Source organism: Sorghum bicolor, chromosome 3 (genome assembly GCF_000003195.3).
Source record: "Sorghum bicolor cultivar BTx623 chromosome 3, Sorghum_bicolor_NCBIv3, whole genome shotgun sequence".
In the NCBI taxonomy this organism is placed as follows: domain Eukaryota; kingdom Viridiplantae; phylum Streptophyta; class Magnoliopsida; order Poales; family Poaceae; genus Sorghum; species Sorghum bicolor.
The window spans coordinates 60,749,046-60,771,225 of NC_012872.2; the positions used below are offsets into that span (position 1 = coordinate 60,749,046).

Genomic DNA, 22,180 nt, shown 5'->3' on the forward strand with positions numbered 1-22,180 from the left:
TCGGCCCGAGAGAAATACCTTTGCGAGCTCGCCTCTCCCGCCTCTACGTCCCCATGTTCTCGGTTTTCCGTTTGGTGCTCGGAATCGCGAAACCGGTGTCTCCGGTGAGCTCCTGGGTGGCGGCCATGGCCTCCGCCGTGCCCGACCTCACCGCCGGCCGGCCGGAATTAGCCTCGGCCCCTCTGAGCCCTCCAAATCGCGATCTACGGCTGGGATTAGAAGGTAACGTTTCGGCTGGCAAATTTGCTAAAGAGCCCCTGCTCTATCTTGGAATCAACCCGCCATCCCTGGCGCCTTTTACGAAATACGCTTTGCTGTGTTAAAAACGTAAACCGCCTCGGCTTGATTCAAAATGCGCTTTCTGATATTTACAAGTTTGCCACTGATTTTATAATGCTCATAAAATGCTCATTTTCATTCCGTTTTGATCCATTCAAATTGCGCTAGGTTCATAATTATGAGCTCTACATGTTAGTAACAATGTTTTCTCAGTTTGAAATCTTTTAATTTCGTGATCCCATTTAATTAATTACTTTTCTATATAAAATCTTAGAAAATTCATATCTTCTCCGTTTTAGCTCCGATTTTCGTAAACTTTACGTTTATGTGATCGTAGCGCTGCGTAGAATATTTTCATAAACTTTTATCTTTGTTTTACCACTGTTTGGTGTATTGTTCTAATTATAGCTTGTTTGCTTCATGTATGATTGCCTATATTGGATTGTGTGTTGTTGATTGATGATCGGATATAGACGGTGAGCGATACGTTGGTGATCAAGGTCAAGCTTTTGAAGATCAGCAGCAGGCTCAGGAGAGCTTTGATCAAGGCAAGTATAACTTGGGATCATCCTTGTTACCTATACACAATTAATACAATATATATCATATGCATGTGTCCACCTTGATGACTTTAGCAAAATCATAGATGATTGTTATCCTGAATTTCTTGTTACCTATTTGGATATGCATTTGGGTAGTTCTTGCTAGTGCTTGATTATAATCCATGATCTTGTAACATGAATGTTTGGATATACAATAAACAATAAAATAAGCTTTATAGCAACTTGAACATAAAGGGTGGAAAGAACTCTAGCTTTTGCTGGATTGATCTTGACCCTCCATAAGGACTTATCCCTTGGCAAAAACTGGGACAACTCGTACAACTATGAGGGCTATATGGCTCTGGCTTTAGTCAAGTATGAGTAAGCTTTTCTAGCTTGTTAGAGGTTACCCGAAAGGGCGGAGGGGCTGAACCGTTTTGGGTATAGTGCGAGCCCCTGTCCTTATGTGTATAGGCTGCGCGTCATTGTGCCATTCGGAAGGGGGTATCTATATCTGCGCGCAAAGGAAACCTTGCGGCCCTAGCTTGTTAGACGAACCTTTGAAAGACTTCATAGTGAACCCTGTTGGCTTTCCTTGGAAGTGAGCTAAGAGGTCGACGGGCCTCGGGTGAAAGGGTAAATCATGACTCATGGGTAAAGATGTACAACCTCTGCAGAGTGTTAAATCTGGTATACTAGCCGTGCCCACGGATACGGGCGGCCCGGAAAACTGACGGAATAGATGGACACTGATGAACATGATTAATGATAATAAATGATGGTTTATTATGTTGTTTATATGTGTTATTCTTAATTCTTGTATACATTGATCATGTGGTTATGAGATTAATTATGCTACCTTGATATTTGCTATCCAATGATTAAACATGCTATCAACTATTAAAAGCTAAATGCAGTCAAACCAGTGTCAGCTATTTGAGCCTCATGAACCCCCGGTTATACTTGTTGAGTACGATATGTGCTCACTCTTGCAATTCCCCTCACACCTCAGGAGAAGTTTTGGGCTTGTGATCAACCAGTCAGTTGGATCCTGTGGAGAGAAGTTAATACCCGAAGTTTAGAGTTGTCTATCCGCTGTTTGATGCTAAAGGTTATCTCTTTTATATCATGTACGTTATATATTTATGCATTGTCTTTTGATATTACCCCTTATTTGTAGCTATATGTGAGATTTGACCTCTAAAACTCACATATGGTGCATATCTGATTTTGTCCTTAAAATCGGGTATTACACACACGTTGCATCCAGTGTCCAAGCGTCATGAGTGGGGATTGACAGGTTCAGCCCAACAGGCCCACTTGCGGCAGCACACTGCACAGACGGTCAGGCGCAGAGGGAAAGGCGGTTTTTTCCCCTTAAAGAGACGAGCACATGCCCTCACTCTCCTATCCATTAGATTCACTTTAAAAAGTGTGCAAACACATATCTCAAAGCAGTTTCGCATTGAGATGTGTGTTTACACACTTATCAAAGCGAATCCAATGAGTGGGAGAGTAAGAGCACATGCCCTTAAGGGCAAAATAAACTTTACTAGCACCCCAGTCCACAGCACGCTGATTCGCTAAAGCTGAATGAGGTAGCTTTGAGCCGAGTGGTTCAAGTGGAAAACCGACCGGTTGACCGTTCCAATAAAAACCGGTCGGTTCAACCGGTTTTTACCAGTCCGATTGCGGAGACGGTCTTTTAAATGAACCGGACCGCTGAGGTCTTTGGTCGGTCCGACCGCTGATCCAGTCTGGTCCTAATAACTAGGCCCTCACGTCGCTGCAACTATGCTGACGACGCGATCTAGAAGAACTTCTCACATAGATTGATAAAATCTTCGAATCTTCGAACTTCTTCCCCACTCATACACAACGACATAATATTGTTTGAATTAACAACATAACATTACTTTTGCTTTTGGCTGTGTTGCCGTTCACTCTAGTAATTCTCCTTTTAAAGTGATGCTAACTTCAATGATACCTCAGTAAGCCTTCGCCAAGTTCAACTGTACATGCGTTGTAACGGAAAAAAGTCACACCACAATAATTCAAGTTAAACGTGAGTGTAATGTTCGCAACATTCCATTTGTAGTCAATCATCAATATTACACTAGTTTTTACGGAAAATGAACAGTTGCAATATGAGTGAAGTTTTAATGTGAACAAATATAAGTATCGAGTCTTAATAGTACAATGAAATTGTAGTGCATATAATCATTGTTCTAAGATAATCACTTAGGCCTTGTTTAGTTCGCAAAAATTTTCAAGATTCCCCGTCACATCGAATCTTTGGTCGCATGCATGGAGCATTAAATAAAGATGAAAATAAAAACTAATTACACAGTTTAACTGAAATTTGTGACATAAATCTTTTGAGCCTAGTTACTCCGTGATTGGATAATATTTATCAAATAAAAACGAAAGTGCTACAGTAGCCAAAAACCCAAAATTTTGCGAACTAAACAAGGCCTTAATTGGTGGCAGCGACAGAATCAATCTGCGTCATGGCGATGAGAAATACCTAGGAGTCGTATTCAGCAAGTTAGAGATGGGAGTTTGGTGGGTTTGCAGTTCTTTATCAAAATGTGCCGAATTTGCCTTATCCACCGTTAAAACTCTCTGGCACACGTCGGTAGAACGCGGTGAAACAAATGTAGAGTTTTCTAGTAGCAGAAAATTAATAACACAAGAGTTCATTCTTAGATGTCTCTTTCGTCAATAGTAATAGCCAACGTTCCTCTTCCTACTCTACCCATCTACGCAACCCAAATCCGTTCTAATCCTAATCCTAAAAAGTGTCTGTGTGTGTGTATACACATATATATATTCCTAAAAAAGGGTCCAGCCTAAGAGATGCTACCGGCAAGATGTGTTCATTTTTTTTCCTTTTAATGTCTGTATAAGGGTCTGTTTAGATTCACTATCAGATATTGGTTAGTTAGATAATAGCTTATAAATTATATCTAATATTAGCTAGCTAACTATTATCTACCTATTACATGAAGATGGTGTACACGGACATGCATGGATGGTTGGTCAAACAACTCAGGTACATGTATGAGGTTTATAAATACTTTATAAATACACATAAATAAATCTATAACTAAGTTACAAATGATCCAATGAATATGATATTTTTACTATAGTTCAAGTATACAATAATTAGTCCATCATAAATTTTACCACAATTGTATCATAGAAACTGCAACTATAAATTAATTAGAGAAAATATAAATCCAAAGTTAAAACAAAAAATTTGTACTAGAGCATATTATATTACATATTTACTATGTAGACTTACTCATGTGGAATCCAAAAAAATTATATTTTTTATTTTATGATTTATTTGTGATTTACTATAAATTTTTTAAAAAATCAATTGAAATAAATAAAAAAACAAAATCGTCTTTGAAAACTGACCGAACGGTTTTGAAAATTCAGTTGGTTTAACCGGTTTAAGAGTTCGTGAGGAAGACGGTAATGAATCCCTTTTTAAACGGACGCGGGATCCATCGTCGATCCCAAGTTCCAGCCCGCGGACCCGCCGCACGATCGCCAAAGCCCCCAAGCAAACATGGCGTTGCGACCAGCGACCATCCGCCTCTCCCCTGCTGCCGCCGGCGTGATTTCCCGACCCACCACGCGTAGGAGCGCCGCCAGTGCCCTCCGCTTGGTCCCGGATGGCTCTTGCAGGCGAGCAAGGAAGCTGCGATTGTGCTGTGCTCCGGAGGACGACGAGTGGTGGGCGACGCCGGTGCGGCCGGAGGATCTGGTGGAGCCGACGGGGCATGGCGCGGAGGAGGTGATCGCTATACGAGACGCTCTGGTCGGGGACCCTCTCCGACCCGTCTCGCTCGCCTTCCAGGAGATCGTGGCCACCGGCGGAAACATCTTCCGCTGCCGCTGCTTCCACGCCGGCGTAATGTCAGGTTACCGTCTCAACCCTCTTGCCTGGACAAAGTCTTGTGATATTACGATAGCACACCTTATTACCTGCAGCTGTATGGACTGTCACCAAACAATACTCACCACCGGCACCGAGGCAGTAACTGCTGATGCATTAGATTATGACACATAATTTTCTGAAAAGATTGTGTGTTTCTGAGCAGGTACCTTGCTTCTTGTGGCCGGTATTTGTCAGCTCTACAAAGTGGCTCCAAACCTTTTCATGGACATCGTTCTTGCATATATGTTCTACAAATTGAGCGTTTTAGCAGCAGAGCTGAAAAGAAACGGGAAAGCTAACAACATATGTGCTCGGATTCAGTGTGGTGAGTTCAACAAGTCATTACCATATATTTGCTGACAAAGAAAGTTTCAGCACAAAGAACTGTTAAGTTCTCCAATATCAATCGTACCTGTGTGTGATGTGATGGCAAATCCAAACGACATGCCCACAAAAAATAGAAAACTGTGTATATTAATCCAATAAAATTAATGAGTAGGAACCAAAATTGAAAAATAACCTTCGATACAGATCAATTAGTTTTATAGTATCATGGAACTGCTAAAAAAAATGCTAAAGCACATCGAACTGCTCAGATTTCACTTTCCAGTTCTGATTTCAGCATTTTATTTCCCGATTCTCCCCCCAATTACTACAGTTCACTGTTCTTATTGTACGCATTAGTTCAACAACTGTTAAAAAGGTGCCTGCTCCATAGTCCATACAGAATACACACTTCAATTTTGGTTGTGGAATTCCATATGTCTGCGAATTATTTTAGCTTTAATTAAAAATATATATATATTTGGTACTGCAAGTTATGCAGCTAGCTGATTTCACATTGCTTCCTTTCCATTTCAGTTCTCATGGCTATTTTGTTCTACAAATATAACAATCCTACCAAGGTACAATTTATTCCCTCCTCTTGATAAGGATTGTCTTTTATTTTTTATAGATTGGCGAACCTTATTATTTTATTTGCATTCTTATTATTGTAGGACTCTTACTACCACTTCACTGAGTTTATCTGGTTAGTAGTTGGGTTTTTTTTTTCTTTTCTTCCTTTCTCTTTAATTTCTCTATCATACATTTGCTATAGATTATATATCACATTATTGCACGATACCTAGTAGAAACTAACGTTCTTCTAGTAGAATGTAACATATAATTTCAATGTCAAACTATAATCAATGTAATAGATTATAATAAAAAGCTAAAGAAAAGAACACTATTCTCTGTAAACTCTTTGTTGTTTGCTCTTAAGGCATTTGTGTTTGGATTTACAATCCTAAATAAGGCCTGTAAGTTCTTCTGTTTCATGCATCATTCATTAAATCGGCACCATGTGTATACCAGCATCGAACTTATAGATTTCTCAATGCATTTCCCCTACTATCTGTATTTAGTTTTTATCATGCTCTGCAGGGGCATTACTATCCTTGTGTATTCATGCACGGTGTACTATGAATGCATTGGCCTCAAGCATCCAAGACATCATCTGGAAGCAATGTTCAAGACAATTCTAACAACCAAAGGTGGTTTGATAAAGGTGCTGAAGCGTTTGTACTGGGAGTTGATAAATTAGAGAGTATTCACTTTCTCAAGACAATGACAAGAAGTAATTTTTGTATGCACACTTGTACTTCATTAACGAGAACATATGTTTCAGTGAAGTATCTCCTAAAGATTTCGTGAATCTTTCTTGCACTTCTGTCAATGTACCACTATCTAGTACCACCTAAAAAATACAAAGGTATTTCGTCCGACCATAGATTGGTGTGCGCGCGTCCATCAAAAAATTCCTAGTCTCAAGATATACATGCGTGTTATCTAGACTACAAAACAAAGAAAAGTAAGCTTCATCTCAGGTGTTTGAATTAACGACAAGCACAGAGCTGATGTCCTAACTCAATATTCTTGCGACCACATGCACGCCATCTAGCGAAGATCACTTCTCTCAGACAAAAGTACTGCAGCCACTCAGCACTGAAGATCATTTGTCTCTGCAAAAAAAAAAAAAAAAAAAAAAAGAACATAAGTAGCTGTTTCACAAATGCCTGGAGTATGCATAAACATAAAAGTTCAGAAAGAAACAGGGCCGGGAAAACTAGCAGCCACGTGAACAAGTTTTATTATCTGTAATATTGATTTATTATCTCTATATAGATATAGAAGATTGTGTCTCTTATAGAAGCTTAGACATGTGGAAGTCAATTCTGGTCATGTACACAGGTCCTAAATGCTACCAGTAGTCAATGGTTGCTAGAACTAATACTGTACAAGAAATTACCTCGGTTAGTCTCCTTTCTTTGATACATCCAGATAGAACATTACTAGTTCACCAGCATCCTTAGCCTCTTTTAGTGCGCCATAGACTGATTTGACCATGCACAGGCATGAAGATAACAGAATGATGGAACGTTTGGTGTCAAGGCCCTTTGACTTCATTATTTTGATGATCTGGTGTCTGGCACCCAATATCAAGGCAAGAAATAGGATTGCACTAAGAGTCATCATGCCTTTTGCTGTGGCTTTTTTCTGAGGAAAACACTTTGAGTTGTCTTTGCTTTGACTCTGATCTTCTCCTTTCACTATGTCACATTCATTGTGGTCCCCAGCCATTGCACGGGGTGTATTTGCAACCCTCTGACGTGATAAATTGGCACAAAAAGTGGCGCCCCAAACACACACCTACCAGATGAGCAATAACAAAGATTGGATCAAGGGTGAAGGTCAGATATAGGCCTTGTTTAGTTCTCAAAATTTAGATTCTCCATCATATCGAATCTTACGGCACATGTATGAAGCATTAAATATAGTTTAAAAAATAACTAATTACATAGTTTGCTTGTAATTTACGAGAGAAATCTTTTGAGCTCATAGTTGGACAATAATTGCCAAATACAAACGAAAGTGCTACAATAGCCAAAACCAAAAATTTTCGCGACCTAAACAAGGCCATAGATGATGTTACTCAAAGAACTGTGTTTCAATTTTCACCTGTAAAGTGATGTTGCAAAAATCTCTTGATCTGGCATTCTTCTCCATATTGTTCTTGTCCTGTAAGATAATGTGTTGGTCGGTTAGGTTTACATGTTGTGCTGTCTTATACGAATGGATTGCAAGCAAAGAAAAATGCCAATGGAGCAAGAACACATATAATAAGAACTGAGCTCCAAATGATCATGCATATTTCACAGAATGTGCTACCGATGATCCTGCAAAATGGCTGGTAGGTTAACTCACAGGATCTTGCGTATGTTCATGGTATTGGTACCCTTGCACAACAGACACTGCATACGGTCCTCCTGTCGAACCAGTCTTAGTAGACTTTAGCTTCAAATGGTGGGCACACGAATTGACAGCAGAGCTTGATATCCTGCAACATAATATAATGAGACTATGAGTAACTATCCTACAAATCTGCATCCGGAGAATGTTAAGAAAAAACAAATTGGCATCAGATTACAGCTCATGCAAATACCAGAAACACTTGACCCATAGCCTAAATCTGTGGTTCCTGTTCGGTAAGGATGCAGATTTTGAACCTAAACCCTAAACCAAATTTCACAAAGGCAAATCATAAATTCAGAATAGAATATTTCAATGTGACAGAAAGAGAATTGGTCATCTACATGCCAACTAGCAAATTATTTAAGTGCTGGTACTTTCTGAATCTGAATTAAGGTGACAGAAGTCAGAAGGTGTTGACTTGTGCCCATGTGACAGAAGGCGTTCAACTTATTAGGTAAATTTCAACTGCATACAATGATTTAATGTTGCTTTACGAAGTACAAACATTTCCTTCAGGAAAGAGAATTTATACAATGATGTAATGGTGCCTTACGAAGTACAAACATCTCTGTCAGGAGCTTAGGAACTAAAATTGCAATGTGGCACTGCACGGCACCCTTGTCAATAAAAGATAGATATAGGAAAGAGTACACCAAACCTTGCGATGCTAATTTACTTCGTCAGGAAGAAGTAACCCAAACAGAAATACAGTAAGGCAGTTTGCAGTACATGCTAGCACCAAGAAGAACCAATCGGACACCGTTGAGCAATTCAAAATCCAGAAACGGAACAGATCCAAAACAGGAAATAAAGCAGATAAACAGGAAAGGTAGACGGGCGGAGACCATCTCTACCGCACGCACATATCTGACGAGAACAACACCTGATGATAAATTGATAACATCTCCAATCAAGTATAGGGGGTAAAAAAAGAAAGCAACAGAAACGAACAGAGTTATCCTGAGTATGACGCACGCTAGTAGTAGCAAGAACAGGCATCAATAATCGGATGATGAGACAAAGACCGTACATGTTTGAAAGGAAACAGGAAACGCGAAGAGAGAATGAGAGATGAGAATCGGTGCTCAGCCACCGCGCCTCTTAGAAGAAACCACCACTGACAGCGGACAGCCGGACACACAATGCAAGAACAACAAGAGAGCCAATTTGGGGGTAAAATCTCGCAAGAGTCTCAGATACCGAAGGGCCTCAATCAGACCGACAAATCGACTTCATCCCGAACGGAAGTACTCACCAGCATTCCCCAATTTCACATCACTAGCACCAAGAACCACAAGATGATGCGCTGAGGAACCACGGTGCGGCGATCCAGAAGAACCAACCCCGACCCCAGTTCAGAGGAGTGAGGGGAGAGAGGTAGAGGCAGAGCGTTTAATCACCTCGGGTGCAGCAAACCCGGGCAGCGAGCGGCGACGCCGCGGCCGTTGGAGAGCGCGGTCGGCGGTGCTAGGCGAAGGGTCGCCGAGAAGCGCGGCTCCAGCGCTCCGTGGTGGTGCGCGAACGGGGAGCAAGGGGAGAAGGCGAGGGAGGAGAAAAAATGGGGGAGCGAGAGCGGCTTCAAGTTGTCCATGGTTGCAGGCGCCGCGAACTCCGACCTGGAGGGAGAGGGAGGGAAGATCAGGGAACAACGGCCTGAACCCAAATTGTATTTATTTATACTCCCTCATTACTTGAAAAACCTGACGACAGGATTATGGTTAGACTCATTAACTAAAGATTAATTTTCCATAGCTGCCTCTAATAAATAGAGCTACGGGCGCTTTTGTACAAGAAGTAAACAATATCAACTGGTTTGTGGTTTGTGAATTTAGGTTTGGGCCTTGTTTAGTTCCAAAAAAATTTTAGCAAATCGACACTGTAGCACTTTCGTTTATATTTGACAAATATTGTCTAATCATGGACTAACTAGGTTTAAAAGATTCGTCAGGGTTGATTAAAGACTACTCCTGTTTGCTCACACCACAAAATTCTAAGCATAGGTAACTTATTTGTGCACTGACACGCTACATATTTTGTAAAAAGACCCTCTACATTTTAGAAAATCAACTCGTGGTCCAACTCATCTGCACCCTACCCTTCCCGCACACGGCCGCACCGCGACACCACTCGGCCCGCACCCAGCACCCACGCGACAACAGAAACCCTAGCCGCTGAGGGTAGTGTGCGGCCATGGCGACGCCGCAGTGGGGAGCGACGATGCTCTCGTGGTCAGAGCAACAACCCTTGATTCCCCAAGGCAACGACAAGAGCTGAAGGTACGAGCAAGCAACTTCTCCTTTCCCTTCTTGTGCATTATCTCTACCTCCTCTCTGAGATCCATTTGTTGGAGCTGAGCTTGGTCTTTCTCCCTCTCAGATCTGGCCATGAGCTCCTCAGCGGGCATGAGCATACGCCCAGACGGAGCTTCTAGGTGGCGTCTTGGGGTCTCGTCGTCGGTGGTGCACAAGGCCTCCACAGCATGAACCCCATCACCATCCACCTCCAAGAGGCCCCAAGAGCGCATCCTGCAGAGGAGCTCCCACATCTGGAGGCCCTAAGAGCGCATCCTGCAAGTGGATCCCTTCTTATCCCCTTGGGAAAATCTCGGGCGGCCTCGGCACGACGGCATGCCTCACCCCTCTCTACTAGCTTCTCTTGGCAGTTCGCACTGGTTTCGATCCTCCAGGTGAGTCGTTCCTTCCCTGTTTTCTACCCTGACCTGCTCCTCATTGCAAACCCTGACCTCTCCTTCTCTCTGTTCCTCAATTCTACACACAACAGACTCCAGCAGTCCCAACCGCAAGACACTCCATCTTAAATTATTTCGTGTGATTGCCCGTGGCTTGTGTTGATCTTGGTTGGAGGGTTGGCTTCTTGTGTGTGATCTCCTCCTTTGCATATACTGTAGTTGGACTCTTGTGATTTAGGTTTCTCTGTTCTTGCAGCAATCACATTACCTTTATGTTATCCATTGAACACTTTGTTTTCTAAGAGCCTGGTGATGGAGTTTATGTAGTGCAGAGAATCAGATTTGTGACCCTAAAAATTAGTTCAAGATATATTAGCAGGACTGTTGTAAGGAGACAAAATAAAGGAAAACTAGCAGCTTTAAGCTTCAGCTGACACTTAAGCCTAACTAAAAAAATAAATAGATCCGTATAATAGTGGAATGATGCTTAGATATGGGAACTTGTGAGGTTCTTTTCTTTCTAGCATTTTTCTTACCACAATAGTGATAACTCTCTTTACAAGCCTTCTCCATATATTTGTGGAGCTACTTGCTTTTCACATACCCATTTTAATAGCTTTAGTTATTCCTTTGGATAATTTGTAGACAGATTAACTGTGCCTAGCCTGAACTTACCTATTCATTATATTTATGTTTATTTATGTATTATTTTTCTTCTATTGTTGTGCTGTTTTGCAGAGGTTGGAGTTGTTGCTACTGTATGTGCATCTACAACATTGCAAGTGTAAGTTTGTCATCCCTATTGACAACTGAACCTGCACTTTCCTGAAATTTCATAGAATTTCTACTGGTCCTTAGGTATTCCAGTTTTCCTTTTCCATGTTTTGTATTTTTGTCAATACCTTTGAATTCAAACCTTTCGTCATAAAAGTTGGGATCATTTCAAAGCATGTCCATCTAAGTCATTAGTAAGAAATGGGTATGCAGTTTGCTCCAAGAAAATCTACCATGTAGGCATTGATGTTATATGTCGATGAGCTATTCTTTCCTTGCATAGTGCACCTTTTATCCAGTGATGTATAATTATAATTTACAATACCAATGTGGCCAACAAGTTACATACTTACCTTCCTCACTCATGGTTGATAGGTTGCTGCAAGGTTGATAGCAGAAGATCATTATCAAGGTTAGGCAGGCAAATGGTATCACTTGTCTGATGTCTGTGTGCTCTACTGCTATTTAAATTCTTACAGTAAGTAAAGATCTTGTCTATTGCAGGTCTCTCCATTAATGACTTTGATGTTCTATCATATTTTAACCTCAGATATTCTGATAAAGCATATAGGCGAGAGTAGCATCTTATACTTTTATGTGTTGTTAGATGTTCTGATTTGAAAATCTCATTGAGATGTCTAAATTTACTTCTCCAGTTTCTTGCGGATCTTGCTCATATGAGATGTACAAGTTTATCTCCAGGCAACTTGTTTTTTTTTGCTTGCATTACAGTAAGCAGGTTGCTTTAGATCACCACATTACAAATGCTCCTTATAGCAATGTACTATTCAGAATAGAAATAAAATGTGTTGCGCCATCTATTCCACAACCACTATTTCTCAAGGTTCAATGGTCCATAAAAAATACTTATAGGCAAATATTTTAGTACAATGATCTTTTTACGATGATATCTTGGCCGAAACAGATCGTCAATTCTATTCTGCTTCACATGTCTGAGTAATCTATTTATTCATGGGCACGTGCTCAGCTTGACATGTCTGAGAAATGCTCACTCACATATGTTAATTTCATGTGCTGCTAAACTAGGATCCTTGCTTAGTATTTATAATTTATTTTAGGGCTGTTAGCAGTGGGTTAAAGTATCTCTAGATTGCAATTTCTTATTTGCAGAAGACTTTTCGTAATGTGCAGGGAAATTTTTTAGGTGTCAATTGAGTGTGTGTATGCATCCAATTGCTTAGTATTTTAGTGACTTGTTCTAATTATTATTTTATAGTAAAACATATATACCAATTTTTAGGTTGTGGAGATGATGAATTCTTGCATGGCTGAAAGGACAAAGATAAAAAGTGAAGAAGAAAATAATAAGATTCTGCTGAATGAGACTTGAGAGAGAAGATTGCAAAATCACACGTGTTTATTCAACAATCCTTATGTATTGTCCACTTGTTGTTTATATGGTTACAACTTAGTTGGCTGTAATTATGAAGTATGTATGGAAATATAATACAATTATTGGTTAGTGTTCATATTGCCATTTGTTCTTGTATTGCTTATACATGATTATTAAAGTTACTTTGTTCTTGAAATCACGGTAGGGCGTCTGAAGGGTGGCTGCTGTTCTAGTGCATCTAAAGATTCGATGTGACGGGAAATGTGAAAAATTTTGCAAAATTTTCTGGGAACTAAACAAGGCCTTGAGTGGTGTGATCTGGGTTCGACTCCCGACGACAATACCTCGTCGGACTCCGGCAGCACCTCAACGGACTCTGGTGCCATCTCAGAGTTCAGCGCTCTCTCCGAGTCGAGCTCCATCTGCGAGTGCAGCAGCGCCATCTGTGGTAGCTTAAGTTTGGTTTTGGTAATTAATAATACCAAGTTGCTAATGTTTCATGTTTAAGTGATTTGAGTTAGACAAAGCAACACATGTGATAAAGGTGCAAGATGGCATGTAAAGGTGGCCACATGATCATAAAAGAGATGAAATATGAAGTAGAGATCATGGTGATAGAAAAGGAGTAAAGTGATCAAGGCAAAGATATAAACATAGGGTTTTGCTTTTGCCGGTCTAAGTTGAGTAGACAAGTGTTTGACCGGATTTAGGATAGATAGCCGACTATTAAGAGGGAAAATCATGGTCATCTCTCTAATCAGGTGCTACTAGGTCTATATCTTGAGCATATGCATTAGGATCTAGTAAAGTGCTAACCTAACTCATTTGATGAAAATGTTTGTGAAAAGCTAACACACATGCACTTTGGTGGTGGTCACTTGGTGGTGTTAGGACATTTACAATGGAGGTGGAGTTCTTAGGGTTGAGAAGCACTTTTGAGAAAATAAAATGCATATTTTCTATTACGCTGGTGGGAAATTTGAAGAAGTCGCGAGATTGTTTCTGAGAAACACTTTCCGGACGCAGGTCGCGGAGACACCTGAGGCTGTCCTTAGCGTCCGATGTACTATCGGTGTCTGGCTCAGTGAGCAGAGCACACCGGACGTGCAGCACCGGACGCAGGTGGTTTGCTGTTCGTGCGTCTAGTGTTTGTTAGGGTCAGCGAACAAGTCTATGAGGGTTTCTGACAAAGCACGAGACGCACCGGAGTGAGTCCGGTGCTCAGCGTCCGATGTTTGAGTATTTTGCAACCCTCTCTACGTCTGTGTCCGGTGAGTACAGGACGCGTCCGGTGTTCGGCCTCCGGTGATTCCACGTCTTTGCAATTCTCTCTGCGCATAGGTCCGGTGAGTACCGAACACGTCCGGTGCTCACTTGACCTCGTCCGGTAGCTTGCAGGTGACTGTTAGAGATCGACATACGAGAGTCGAAAGGACGACATGTGGCCGTCTTCAGGGCACCGGACGCAGGGTCCGAGCGTCCGGTGGCTCCCTGTTGTACATCCGATGACCTCGAGTTCAGGCTAGTAAAAGAGCCAACGACTCTATTTGTTGAGGGGCTTATAAATAGGAACTGGCCGACTTTGGGGGTTCTCTCTTGCATATTTGATCACTTGAGACATACATTGAGCTAGAGAACACTCCCTCCACTCATATCCTTGCTTGATTGCTAATCTTAGTGAGTTTGAGTGAGATTCAAGTGCATTGCATTGAGAGTTGCATCTAGTGGCACTTGATCCTTGAGTTTGCTGCAGATTTCTTGTTACTCTTAGGTGTTTCCCGAATCCCGACACCCTAGCGGTGGTGTTGAGCTCGTGATTGGAGATTGTTTCGAGCCTCACCAAGTGATTTATGAAGGGTTCTTGAGCCATCCCTGCGGGAGATTGCAATTGGCTACTCTAGTGGATTGCTCGTGGCTTGGAGGATCCCCATATTGTGAGTGGATGTGCGGCACCCGCTGATGGGGACATCGCCTACCACTAAAAAACATAGCCCCATTAAATTCGTAGGATTGAGTCGTCAAATCTCGAGATTCATTAAGTCACCACAGGCGTCAGGATTTAGCTGACAGATCTCGAGATTCACGAAGTCACCACAGGGGTCTAGCTATCGACGGGGACGTCGCCTACTACCCAAAGCATAGCGCCATTAAATTCTAGAATAAATCTAGAAAAATACAAGCACCCGTATCAAGTCGAAGCTTTGAATTTGGCTGCCAGGTTCTACCACAAGAAACCTATAGATTAGTTCACAATTTGAGGATTTTTTATGAGCTACTCTCTCCGTCGAGGAAAGAATACAATTATAGCACGGTACCATTGTTTAGAATCTTATAAGCTTATCAATTATAGATAAAAAAGTATCAATATTTATGATACCAAATAAATACCATTAGATTGATTATAAAACCTAGGCTAAGCCTAGGCAAATTACCCGATACCCATTACCCGTACCCGAATTATTCAGACCCAGACCCAAATTACCCAAACCCAATGTACCCAATCCTAAATTCGCATAGCGACTTTGATTACCCAAAATTAGTTTGGGTAATTTAGGTAATATCCTCCTGTACCCGAACTATCCGAATTACCCAAACATTTGTCTATGTCTTTGTATTTAATGTATTGTTAGTTAAACATTAGAACTTATCAATTTATTAGCATATAATTCTCTTTGTTTGAACAAGTGATCGTAATATATTATTCTCTACAAAATGCTATTGAAAATCTATACAAATTGCTGCTGAAATTATATATAAATTGCTATTGAAATTTTGTGTAGTGTGTTGTCTTATGAAAATTCGGGTAAATCGGGAATACTCGAACCCGAATTATCGGGTACCCGAAATTGCGGGTAGTGTTTTTTCGAGACTAATATCGAGTAACAATTTTCATTACCCGAATTTTTAATTACCGAATTACCCGACCCGAAAAAATCGGGTAACCCGAACGCCCAGGCTTAATCTAGGCCTTGTTTAGATCCGAATTTTTTTTGGATTTTGACACTGTAGCACTTTCGTTTTTATTTGACAAATATTATCCAATCATAGAGTAACTAGGGCTTAAAAGATTCGTCTCGCGATTTACAGATAAACTATGCAATTAGTTTTTATTTTCATCTATATTTAATGTTCTATGCATGTGCCGCAAAATTTGATGTGAAGGGAATTCTTGAAAAGTTTTTGGTTTTTGGGGTGAACTGAACAAAGCCCTATTTTCGTAAAACAAGTAACTTGAAGTTATAAATGTCAATGGAGTAAAGTCCACTAGCGGTCCCTAAACTTGTGCTGTCGTGTCATCTCGGTCCCTAAACTCACAAATCGATTGTTTAGGTCCTCAAACTTGTTCATCTGTGTCATCTCGGTCCCTAAACTTATTCAATTGTGTCATCCCGGTCCCTAAACTTAGAAATCATATCCTCAAAGTTGTTCAGTTGTGTCATCTCGGTCCCTAAGCTTGGTTTTGAATCTCATCTGGGTCAAAACAAAGTGATCTAACAACTCTATATCAAAAAATAATTCATAACTTTTCCATATGAACTCAAATAAAGACAAATTTTATACCAAAGTTATAGTCCTCAGCACAATCTACAACTTTGTAGTTGAAAAGTTTTTTATTTGAAGTCGTTTAGTGTTATAAAATTTAATTTTAAACTTTAAATTTTAAAATCTATAAACTTATAAAAAATATTTTGGGAACCTAAACGAATTTAATTTAAAAACTTTTCAACTGCAAAGTTGTAGATCATGTTGCTGCCTACAATTTTGATATAAAGTTTATCTTCATTTGAGTTCATATGAAAAAGTTATGAATTATTTTTCAATATAGAGTTTTTAGATTCGTCCTGTTCCGACCCAGATAAGACTTAAAAACAAGTTTAGGGACCGGGATGACACAACTGAACAAGTTTGAGGACCTATATGGGAGATTTTTAAGTTTAGAGACCAGGATGACACAACCGAACAAGTTTAGGTACCTAAACGGTCATTTTGCGAGTTTAAGGACCGGGATGACACATCCGAACAAGTTTAGGGACCGCTGATGGACTGTATTAACTAGAAATTTGGTCAAACGTGAACTACTTTTCCTGACAAGCAGCTCGTAGTTGCATCCTTTCTTGGATGAAGCGGGCCTATTCAGCTCACAGCCCACCAAGGCTCTTTCTCAGCCCAGTAGTCACGGCCTCCGGTTCAAATACCCCATGACAGCGCGGGCCCACAGACCGAGGCTGCTGCACTGCACTTGTGTTCTTGTGCGGCAGGCTGGCCTAGGCGACCCGAGTTCCGCTTCCGCCGCTCCCCATCAGCCATCAGGCCATCGCACCAAACGGACCCGGCCCCCAGCTCTCTGTGGCCTGCGCCTCTGCGCCTGCGGTGCGCCGGTGCCCGTCCCACCACCGTCCGCCCAACCTGCTGCGCCCCAGTCGCCCACTACCGCAGATAGCACAGACGGAGGAAGGCGGAAGCCGATGGCCGCCGTGGCAAGCCCCGCCCTCCGGCTCCGCCCGAGGGCCGCCTCTACGTCGGCGCCCTCCTCCTCCTCCGCCCCTCCTCGCTGTCGCTTCGGCTCCTTCTCTCACTCCTGTTTCAAGGCAATTCCTCTCCTCCCCTCCTTATACCCCTAAGAAAATTCCCTTTAAAATGTTGCTTGTCTAGTACTACTAGTATAATACTCCCTCGATCCCAAATTGTAAGTCATTCCAAGAATCTTAGAGAGTTCAACTTTTCAAAGTTGGACCAAATTTATATGATAAAATAATAATTATTATGATACCAACTAAATATCATTAGATTCTTTCTTAATTATATTTTCATAGTATACTCACTTTAGGTTACAAATCTTAGTATTTTACTCTGTAATTTTGGTCAAACATGAAAATGTTTTGACTCTCCAAGATTCTTGGAACGACTTACAATTTGGAATGGAGGGAGTATTTTGTTTGGTAGGGTTTTGTTTGCTTGATTGTCCCAATCCCTCCTCCCTGTACACATGATCTAGCCGGATGGAAGACTCGAATCTCTCTTGGTAACGGTGGCCATGTGCCAATGGGTTTGTCATGAAAGTTCAGAGAGGGATAACATTCAGAGTTTGCTTTAAGAAGTTCGGCAGTAACTTGGTGTCTTTTTAATCATAGAAGGATAGGTACCCATATTCGCGTCAAGGACTTAACTTGGCTGGCCCAGGCTGAGAATTCCCTTTACATGCCTCCAGTCACAAGTGCCTATCTATACTCCATATACTCAGTGTAGTTCTGCGCGATATTAGCTCTTCTAGATGCTTAAAATTGTTTGATTTTGTTATATTGACTAGTGCACTGGCATCGCTTATATATCTCAGTTTGCGAGGCCATTTCCAGTTCAGAGAGTCAATGGAAGTGCGACGCAGCATTTAGGTACACTAAAAGGTAAGTACTTCACATTCTCCATCTGCTTTTCCAGAGGAACTTTGTTGAATTAGAGTAGCACTCTGTGCTGATCTTTTACTACACGCTAGCAGGTCAAGTCTTAAGCAGCATCGGTGGCCATGATGGACGACTTCATATTAAGAGGACTATATGCTTCGCTGCTACCGACAAGCAAGAGCCAGTCGTTTCAATTACCTCAGACATGCCGGTTTTGCAAGAGACAGAAAGTGGTATTAAAGTAAGCCCTGCATCTGAAAACTCCTACTTCGCTGGCAGAGGTGCTGGTAAACCAGGATTCATCTCTTTTCATGGAAGCAGCTTCCAAAAGACAACTGTAGAGAGCGTGCCACATCCTGGAAAGGAAGCTTCTAGATTAGTTTGGTTTATTGGCCCTACTATCCTCGTGTCTTTCTTGGTTCTTCCATCTCTTTACTTGCGCAAAGTACTCTCAGCCGTGTTTGAAGATTCCTTGTTGACAGGTATGCTTTCTTTCATAGTTTCAGGACTGCTGTTTCCTTTCTAGATTATGGATGTTTCGTGATGATTATAGCTTTACAGTTTTCCCCCATAAATTGCAGACTTCCAGTACTAAACTTAGATAATTACTCCCACCCCCACCATTGTTACAGTATGTTGCCTCAATGACCGCTGTGGTGTTTCCTTTCTAGATTAGGGATGTTTCATAATGATTATAGCTTGTCAGTCATTTTTTCACAAATTGCAGACTTCCAGTAGTAAACTTTACCCTCCAGTGTTACAGTTTGCCACAATGACCTATCTGTCATCTTTCACATAATTCATTTTTTACAATTAATGTCTTTTCTAAAAATCAGCAATATCCCCATCCACTGTAGGAAAATGCAGTACTTGATGGATTTTGTTTTTCTTCTTTGCAGATTTTCTTATACTATTCTTTACCGAGGCTTTGTTTTATGGAGGAGTTGCAATTTTTGTCTTCTTGATTGATAAAGTCTGGAGACCTTTGCAACAAGTAGCACCAAAGAGTTACATTTGGTCAAAATCCAGATTCTTCCGTATTTCTTCAGTAACAACAATGGTTCTGAGCTTGATAATACCTCTTTTAACAATGGGCATGGTATGGCCCTGGACTGGACCAGCAGCATCAGCGACTCTTGCCCCTTATTTGGTTGGACTCGTTGTACAGTTTGCATTTGAACAGTACGCACGGCATAGGAAATCACCTTCTTGGCCGGTGATTCCTATTATCTTCAAGGTAATTTTGTTCTTAAATTTGTATTGGTATGATTGCATCATGAACTATTAGTGTTATTAATTGTGCTTTCCAGTTATACTCTGGGCAGCACGGATACGGATACGCGTATCAGTATCGGAAGGATACGGATACGCGGATACGGCAATTTTCTAAAAAATCTGATACGCGGATACGTTTTACTATTTTAAAAATTAAAAAGATAATAATGCATATTAAAACTAATAATAATAGAACATTGCAGTCTACTTAACTACTTAAGTTCTATTATTATGTTTTACTCTTAATAAACGGCATTCAGCCTCTCATCAACTCCCTATTTCCTCAATTGTTTCACTCTCATCCAAAACAGCAAGCTGCAGAGTAGATCGAGTAGATCGAGAATGGAAAAAAGAGACGCCATCTACTCGTATTTGGAGACACGCCAGACACCATCCACTGCATACAAAGAAAATCAGGCAACAAGAAAGTAAGAAATGCAAAAACAGAGTAGATCAAGAATGGACAGACGAAGAGGAAGTGCGGACCAAAGAAATCAAACAACAATATGAGTGAAGGGGGGATGAACTCACGGGAATAGGGAAGGGGGGATGAACTCACGGGATGGGAGGTCGCTGGACACCTGGATCCAAGTTGCAGGGCAGGGACTTTGCCGGCGGCCGGGCGGAGCTCGTCGCCGGCGAGCGGGGGCGGAGCTCGTCGCCGGCTAGCGGGGGCGGAGACTCGTTGCCAGCGGCCGACGGCCAGCGAGCAGGACAAGGCATCACCGCGCGTGTTCGCTGGAGGCGGCACGAAGTGCGGGCGTCGGGGCCTGGCGTTGGGGATAGAGGAAGGGAGTGCACGCGTGTTGGGCTGGGCCGTATCGAATGGGCAGATACGTATCGGCCGACGTACTCAATATTCACGAAATTAACAAAAAATCGGATACTCTTCCGATACGTATCCATCACGTATCCGACACGTATCCGTATCGGATATTTATCCGATACGGGATACGGCACCTCCCCAGCGTATCCGTGTTACATAGGTTATACTCAAGCTCAAATGTGTGGAAACTAGATCCTTTTATAGTTTTATACTTTTATTCCATGTCTTTGGTTTGTGATCTGATCAATAATACCTGATATTTGGGATCTGGGAGTTGGGAGTTGGGAGTTGGGATTGGCTATCAGTATATCAGGTCATTCTGGACTCTGGTGGGCACCAACCAAGTCTGGGAAATGTGGAAGAAAATAATCCAGCAAAGTAGTCTAGTAAATTAGTTTCTGGTATTTTTGTTTCTACAAAGTAGAGCCAAATGATGTTCTCTCGTTTGTCCTTTGGATATACTGGAACCACAAAGGTTAAAAAAAAATGATGCTTATGGGAAGCAATTTGATGATCAGCCATTGTATTGTTTTGTTGATGTAAAAGAGAACTTGAGAATGACATATCCATCTAAGGCATAGGTGCATCCAATTTTTACAAGGATGGTTTAATAATGTACACCAGAAAGCTAGGTTCAGGTTGCTTGCAGTCATTATTTCTTGGTTCTTGAGAACCACTGCTACTTTCCTGACTCTGCTTTCGTTCATTTCGATTTTCGGCCAATCAAGCAATTGCATATTTATGTTTTATATATGAATGGATAGGCACTTTAATGTTACATGATGCTCTCAGGTCCAGCTAAATGCTTCAGTTAGTTCTCATCATGTGATTCCCCCCTCCTTCCAGGTATACAGGCTTCACCAATTGAACAGGGCAGCTCAGCTGGTGACGGCACTCACATTTTCTGTCAGAGGAACAGAGACAACAAGTCAAACTCTGGCTATCATGAACTCATTAGGAGCATTGCTGACTGTCCTTCAAATTCTTGGCGTTATTTGTGTTTGGTCTCTCTCAAGTTTTCTGATGAGGTTTCTTCCCTCTTCAGACATTCCTGATCCCTGACTCCTAGAAGCTTTGGTAGAACTTTGGAACATGGGCATAGCTTCCCATTGTAAATTGGTAACTGGTTACACGGAACCAGTTCACATGTTTGCAAGGTTTAGCATTTCTTTAGGGCTTCTTGATGCGATCTTCGGCTGAGTAATTGGAGAAAAATTGACACTGGAATCAAATAAACAGCAAATAAAAGGTCTGAGGCATAAGTGTTTCCATGCTGCTCTTGTGGATCAAATTCTGAGTTTGCAAGTGGATCAGTTTTGTAAGAAGCTACGCGAGATTTAGTTAAATTTAATGCTCTACAAGACCCTTGCAGAACACAATACAATTCCCAAGCTGATGGCTATCCTGTATCTGTATGTCATTGCCAAATGGTCAGACCCTGCTGATGCTAGGATACGTGGAGCTGGATCCAGATGATTCAGACTTCTCTGTCCGTTTTCCTTCGGACAACATATTTTCTGTGTGCTACTGAATTCAGTTTCCCCTTAATTCGGTGCAGCATGAATCACCTTTTTGTGATGATTTTGCTGCTTCAGTAGAGTTCTTGGAGGACTTGAAGCATGTGGTGACATATAGGAACGGCATCTTTTGCGAATATACTTTTCAGATATTTGCTATCGTTCTGTTCGTTACTACATTATGAGATACTATACTTATGTGAGGCAGCGAGCAATTTCGGGAAAAAAAAAAACACGCATCGTTTCAGTCATGTCTATCAACTGTGTGCATCAGATTTC

At 41.4% G+C, this 22,180-nt stretch overlaps 3 protein-coding genes across 5 annotated transcripts; 2 read left to right on the forward strand and 1 right to left on the reverse strand.

Annotated features, from left to right (window-relative positions):
* LOC8059153 lies at window positions 4,314–6,465 on the forward strand. 2 transcript variants are annotated; one of them, XM_002456175.1, is made up of 5 exons: window positions 4,314–4,756; window positions 4,937–5,098; window positions 5,635–5,678; window positions 5,772–5,803; window positions 6,199–6,465. In XM_002456175.1, exons 1-5 carry the CDS (start codon window positions 4,402–4,404, stop codon window positions 6,356–6,358), a joined length of 753 nt encoding a protein of 250 aa, XP_002456220.1. In that variant the 5' UTR covers window positions 4,314–4,401; the 3' UTR covers window positions 6,359–6,465. The 2 variants fall into 2 exon arrangements, with proteins under 2 accessions (XP_002456220.1, XP_021311624.1); XM_021455949.1 differs by lacking the exon at window positions 5,772–5,803 and having other exon boundaries at window positions 6,199–6,300.
* On the reverse strand, window positions 6,402–9,677 carry LOC110433565. Its single transcript, XM_021455948.1, has 5 exons — window positions 9,468–9,677; window positions 8,020–8,152; window positions 7,774–7,833; window positions 7,064–7,464; window positions 6,402–6,776 (listed from the first exon to the last, which is right to left on the reverse strand). The coding sequence occupies exons 1-4, from the start codon at window positions 9,656–9,658 to the stop codon at window positions 7,069–7,071; spliced, it is 780 nt and encodes a 259-aa protein (XP_021311623.1). The 5' UTR covers window positions 9,659–9,677; the 3' UTR covers window positions 6,402–6,776; window positions 7,064–7,068.
* On the forward strand, window positions 17,166–21,965 carry LOC110434058. Of its 2 annotated transcripts, none has more exons than XM_021457714.1 (5): window positions 17,166–17,473; window positions 18,220–18,286; window positions 18,376–18,765; window positions 19,183–19,520; window positions 21,231–21,965. In XM_021457714.1, exons 1-5 carry the CDS (start codon window positions 17,351–17,353, stop codon window positions 21,444–21,446), a joined length of 1,134 nt encoding a protein of 377 aa, XP_021313389.1. In that variant the 5' UTR covers window positions 17,166–17,350; the 3' UTR covers window positions 21,447–21,965. The 2 variants fall into 2 exon arrangements, with proteins under 2 accessions (XP_021313389.1, XP_021313390.1); XM_021457715.1 differs by having other exon boundaries at window positions 17,167–17,473; window positions 18,379–18,765.

Excerpts from the sequence above, each read along its gene's own strand:
- LOC110434058 (XM_021457714.1), top strand. The coding sequence starts at position 17,351 with ATGGCCGCCGTGGCAAGCCCCGCCCTCCGGCTCCGCCCGAGGGCCGCC. Across the intron at positions 18,287-18,375 it reads GCATTTAGGTACACTAAAAG|CAGGTCAAGTCTTAAGCAGC; the intron begins GTAAGTACTTCA and ends ACTACACGCTAG. Across the intron at positions 18,766-19,182 it reads TGAAGATTCCTTGTTGACAG|ATTTTCTTATACTATTCTTT; the intron begins GTATGCTTTCTT and ends TCTTCTTTGCAG.
- LOC110433565 (XM_021455948.1), bottom strand. The coding sequence starts at position 9,658 with ATGGACAACTTGAAGCCGCTCTCGCTCCCCCATTTTTTCTCCTCCCTC. Across the intron at positions 8,153-9,467 it reads CCGGGTTTGCTGCACCCGAG|GATATCAAGCTCTGCTGTCA; the intron begins GTGATTAAACGC and ends ATTATGTTGCAG. Across the intron at positions 7,465-7,773 it reads TTTGCAACATCACTTTACAG|GTGTGTGTTTGGGGCGCCAC; the intron begins GTGAAAATTGAA and ends CTCATCTGGTAG.
- LOC8059153 (XM_002456175.1), top strand. The coding sequence starts at position 4,402 with ATGGCGTTGCGACCAGCGACCATCCGCCTCTCCCCTGCTGCCGCCGGC. Across the intron at positions 4,757-4,936 it reads CCACGCCGGCGTAATGTCAG|GTACCTTGCTTCTTGTGGCC; the intron begins GTTACCGTCTCA and ends GTTTCTGAGCAG. Across the intron at positions 5,679-5,771 it reads AATATAACAATCCTACCAAG|GACTCTTACTACCACTTCAC; the intron begins GTACAATTTATT and ends TTATTATTGTAG.